At 35.2% G+C, this 5,039-nt stretch overlaps 1 protein-coding gene across 14 annotated transcripts; it reads left to right on the forward strand.

Annotated features, from left to right (window-relative positions):
- Positions 1–1,089: 1,089 nt before the first annotated feature.
- LOC107809113 (glutamyl-tRNA(Gln) amidotransferase subunit B, chloroplastic/mitochondrial) lies at positions 1,090–3,900 on the forward strand. Of its 14 annotated transcripts, none has more exons than XM_075225409.1 (6): positions 1,093–1,557; positions 1,657–1,767; positions 1,843–2,089; positions 2,379–2,478; positions 3,375–3,518; positions 3,639–3,900. In XM_075225409.1, exons 4-6 carry the CDS (start codon positions 2,428–2,430, stop codon positions 3,834–3,836), a joined length of 393 nt encoding a protein of 130 aa, XP_075081510.1. In that variant the 5' UTR covers positions 1,093–1,557; positions 1,657–1,767; positions 1,843–2,089; positions 2,379–2,427; the 3' UTR covers positions 3,837–3,900. The 14 variants fall into 14 exon arrangements, 4 of the variants coding, with proteins under 4 accessions (XP_075081510.1, XP_075081507.1, XP_075081509.1 ...); XR_012696697.1 differs by lacking the exon at positions 2,379–2,478 and adding an exon at positions 2,779–2,886 and having other exon boundaries at positions 1,094–1,557; positions 3,378–3,518; XR_001653341.2 differs by lacking the exon at positions 2,379–2,478 and adding an exon at positions 2,779–2,840 and having other exon boundaries at positions 1,094–1,557; positions 3,378–3,518.
- Positions 3,901–5,039: the final 1,139 nt, after the last annotated feature.

Below are 5,039 nucleotides of genomic sequence, written 5' to 3' on the forward strand. Positions count from 1 at the left end.
CTATCGCTGATGATCTCAATTTGCTTGTAAATTCAATTGTTCCTTGTCTAACTCTATTCTTGGTAGTGGTGGGATGCCAAACTCTTATTTCCAATTAACACTTCATTTGTAATGAACATCAGCTAACACTTAGTCTCATCCATGCCCACGTAATCCTTAAGACTTCCTCCTTTCTGTTTGTATTCGACTGTCTTGATGTGATTTGGGATTTGTCAATTAAATTGTATTCTTTGCATGTCATGTGTCTTTGATCGTATACCAAAATCATTAGCCAATCATTTAAAATACACTTCAAAATATCCGCTTTACTCTCTACTTCCATCTTTAAAGATAAGTATAAAATGCAATAATCAAGTTAAGTTGGGCATATTAAAAAAGGGACAAAAATGCGAGTAAGGTACTAACAAAACGTATACAAATATGTCCAACTTCTTAAACCTTTGTTCGTCCTCGAACAAACCACAACTATAATAGACGAAACAAAATCAAGCTTCTACCATTCAAAACACACTAGCTACACTTATCATCATGATTGATAGCAACAATTAAACTCTAATATATGTATTCTCTAGACATTTCCCTCTTCTTATGTCAAACTTTAAAAATATTCAAACACTTAGACAACATGCTCAAAACAACCAGCCTAAAAAACTAACTCAATGACATAATGCACTTTTGGCTTGAACAACTGCCCTAACCAAAAAATTTAATAATTTTACCTATGTATCGTGAAATCACTACTAGAAATTGGAGCTATGACAACGCTTTTTTTGGCTACGGATCAGTAACCGTTGCTATAGATGGTGTATTGCTACGGTTATTATTGGAAACTGCTGGGACACTTTTCAACCGAACCGTTGCAATAGTCTTAAAACCGTTCCGATAGAGGTAGATATGGCAACGTTTTGTATAACCGTTGCAATAAATATATCTATAGTAACGGTGGGATAAATATTGTCACAGTCATTTAATTCTCTCCTTATTTTTCACCCAAATTTTCTATTACCCGCTAAAATGAGGGGGCCCACAGTCTGATTTTTAATTTTTATTTTTTATAACTAATAAAATACCAAATAGATATAAACCCCTAATTCATTTTAGCTACAGTTTCATCGGAAATTACGAGGAGATGGCTCAATAACACCGCCGACCTCTTCTTCTCCATTCCCTCACTCGCACCAAACCATACCCTCCGCTTGATGAAAAAACCTAGCCGCCGCCGAAGAGTAGAGACGGACAGAACGCTCCTCCCATTTTGAACCCTAGGAGCCGCCATTCCTCTCTCAAGCTGAAAACTGAGTTCGAAATCTGCTGTTTATTGCTGGATACCTCGCTGAGCTCCACTCGAATTGATTCCAGCCTTTATTTGGCTTTGTTTTGTACCTTTTCTGCTCCAGTAGGTATCTTCTCTTACGTCTGTATTTTGTTCAGATCTGGTTTAATGAAAAATCATGACTACTTCACTTTATCTGTTATTGCTGTTTGGATTTGGCTGCCTTGAGTTCGAAATCTGCTGTTTATGAGTATGATGATGATCTTCCTAAGATTGATGTGAAGGTGGTTTAAATTCTCTTCGACCTCAATTCTTATGCATACCCCTTGTTCACATATCTTGCCTAGCTTTGTATTTATGTTTAAGATCTTTTCTTTCTGTAGCCTGTTTACAACAAGGATGATTTTTTCGACTCTTTGTCAAGTAATGCACTTGATAATGGCCCAAATCATGGAAGGATCAGATTCTCTAAGCAAAGGAAGATAGACGTTGAGGTATATCTGATTCTTATGCGTTACTTTCCTGACTATGGTTCTTTTTCGATGAGCTAATTTGTTTTATGGGTGCAGACGTTTGGAGATTTCTCAAGATACAGGGGTGGCCGTGGTGGTTGTGGTCCTGGACGTGGTATACGTTCTCGAGGTTCATATTATGGAAGAGGAGGATATGGAGGAAATGGAGGAAATGGGTATGGTTATGGTTATGGTGGTAGAGGCAGAGGCCGTGGTATGCCATCCTGTGCTTCGTAAAAGCGTTTGCTGTATCATCTCGAGGTTGAGCTAGAAGCAAATATCTGCCTCTTTTAGGCAGGACAGTGTTAGTACTATTCGATCCTGTAACGTTTGTGCATCTTTGTTTACGTTTTAAGGAATAAATTCAGGCTGTTAAAGTATGTTCAATTTTCATCCTTGGGCTAGAGCTCATTTATCTAGCTGCTAATTATACAAGCACAACGGCTATAGTCCTAATGTAGTCTGCTTGCTGATTGCAATGTGAAAATTAGACAGTTCCCATTTTCCTCTATTAATGTTCGTGTACAACTCTAACTTTGAAGAAGTTTAATAACTTTTAAGAGATTTGTTTGTGTCGAAATTGCAAATTCAAGTTGCTGGTAAAGTTGTTGCCATAGAAAGTTTGGCGTTACCAGGGTGCATATGGAAGAAGATGCAGGGAAGCTGCTTCATACCGACGGTGGGAGTTACTCGCAGGAAAGAACTTCTCCTTACTCATTTAAACAATCTTGTGCTCGTCATCTTCGTTTTCTATTTTCTGCCCCTTTCTTTCAGATAGCACATTCTTGCATTTATCAGATGCATCACATTGTAATGTTTAAGTTCCTTTGATGATTATATCAAATTGTGTAACTTATTTGTATATTTGCGTGAATGGAGTTAGATTATTTGATCTAATATACTTGTTACTTCTATTGATAAAGAATTCCTTATGGTTTCAAGATTCACTATGATTCTTAGACGGTTGTTGATTTATTTGGCTCTCTGTTGCAGGTTGACTTAAATAGTCCTCTATAATAAGTTCAGTGGACGACTTGATTTAGCCACACCTGCAAGTTCAGTTTCACTATTTATGAAATTCTTGTGTTAGCATTAAACTTAGTAAGGAACTTTACTTGTCATTTTAATGTGAAACATGGTCTCTGGTTGGTCCCACAGGAGACTAGATTTGCATGCCAAGTTTAGCGAAAATGACCTTTTATATTCGAATGAACATCATTTCAGTTTCATTTGGTGTAAACCACCTTCTCTGGAGAAACTTGAAACCATAGAGATGTTTAGCAAATGAATTCTCGTGTTCTCTTAATTCCTTAAAATACATATTACATGCCATTCAAGGCTTTAAGTGAATGACTACTTTATCCTATGTAATTGTTGCTAGAGTGACCGCAATTTTCCCATTATTGCAACTTTCATGTCAATAACATGGATTCTTCTGCCTTATGGATCATGTTTCTGCTTCATCTGGCGTTAATTTTTTACTGTTGCTTTTCTATGTGCTGGAAATTCTCCCCTATAAGTGTTTAGCTTAATTTGCAGATTGGTAAGTCAGCATTGTATGTGATGAACTGATATATTTCATCTTGCATCAGGTGAAAATTAAAAACTTGAACTCCTTCTCATCGGTGAGTAGGGCCATTGATTATGAAATTTCAAGACAGGTGCTTCTACATAGCCAAGGCCAGGTTGATCAAATTGTACAGGAAACTCGTCTATGGGAGGAAGGTGCTCAGGTATGCTAAATTTAGTTTTCATACTACTGCAGTATGTCAGATTAATTTACTCAAGTCTTCACTTTTTCAATTATTTATTTGTAGAAATGTCCAAAATCCATTAATAATTGGATGTTTCAGATTGCAGAATTTTTTGATGCAACAATTGCAGCGGGTGCCGATGTAAAGCTTGCTACCAATTGGATTATGGGTGATATTGCTGCATGTATGAAAAATGAAAAAGTGACTATCAATGAGATTAAACTTACCCCTCAAGAACTTTGGGAGCTCATAGCTTCCATTAAAGATGGGACTATCAGTGGAAATATTGGGAGATAATTACATTTTTCATGCTGATATGTCAACTTTTTTGTTGGTCAAAAATCATTTCTAATGCTTACTATATACATTGTTAATTAGAAGTTTAGTTCCATTGATCTTTCTCAACATATATAATATTTTGGGTGCACTAGATTGGGGGTTTGTCCAGTAACAATTTAACGACCACTTTCCTGATTTCTTCTGCGAATCACAGGCCTTTCATTTGATTCCAGTTTCCTAACTTTACCTTCTCCAAAAGAATAAAAGATTCCAGTTGCCTTTTGAGTAGCCAGGAATTGATGTGCTGTTTCTTTTCCGTGTCAATGCTTCTAATTGCGACATATTAGAAACAGGGTAGTTAAAGATGGAACATATATCAGGAATTAAGCATACACCTTTTTCGGACAGTAATGAGTGACGAGATTTGCAATTAGCTAGAGGTCACAAAACCAAATTTGTGCAAACTGGCTTCTTTTCCTTTTAAATCCTATAATGGGATTAATTTGATATGTTCTTTTTTAGTAGCTTACTTGAGATGAATTTTGAATTGCTATAGATGAATGTTCTAGGAATCTTTTGTTGTCAACATTTTGAAACTTACTATCTTGAAATGTATTAAACTTATGCACTTGGGGTAGAACATTTAGGGGTCGTTTGGTAGGGTGCATAAGAATAATGCTCAATAGGGTGTATTAGTAATGCTGGTATTAGTTATGCTTGCATTAGCTATGCTGGTATTAGTTATGGTGACATATTTCTTATCCATTGCTTGGTTTGATGTATTAAAGCATTGCACAATTTCTTAAAAAATTGCTTATTTACAAAAATGCCCTCAAAACCAGTCCATCACTCTAACTTTTTAAAAGAGACATGTTGAGAAATGTTTTTATATGAAAAAGTTTAAAAAAAATTATTTGATTTGTCTACCTATATCGATTTATAAAAAAAGAAATATGTTAAGTATTTATTTATTTAATAGAGCTATAATTTTATTTCTCACTATTTGGATTATTTTAAACTTGCATTAATATAATAACTAGCATATTTTAATCGAGCATAAATTTTGAAGGACAATTTTGTCTTTAACTAAGCTAATGCATACATTAAAACTCATTGCATTGCTAATATCATGGTTTTCTATGCATTAGTTATGCATAGGATAATACCAAATATGATGTATAAGTAATGCTTGCATAACTAATGCATAAGTTCAAAATGTCT

Source organism: Nicotiana tabacum, chromosome 11 (genome assembly GCF_000715075.1).
Source record: "Nicotiana tabacum cultivar K326 chromosome 11, ASM71507v2, whole genome shotgun sequence".
NCBI lineage: Eukaryota > Viridiplantae > Streptophyta > Magnoliopsida > Solanales > Solanaceae > Nicotiana > Nicotiana tabacum.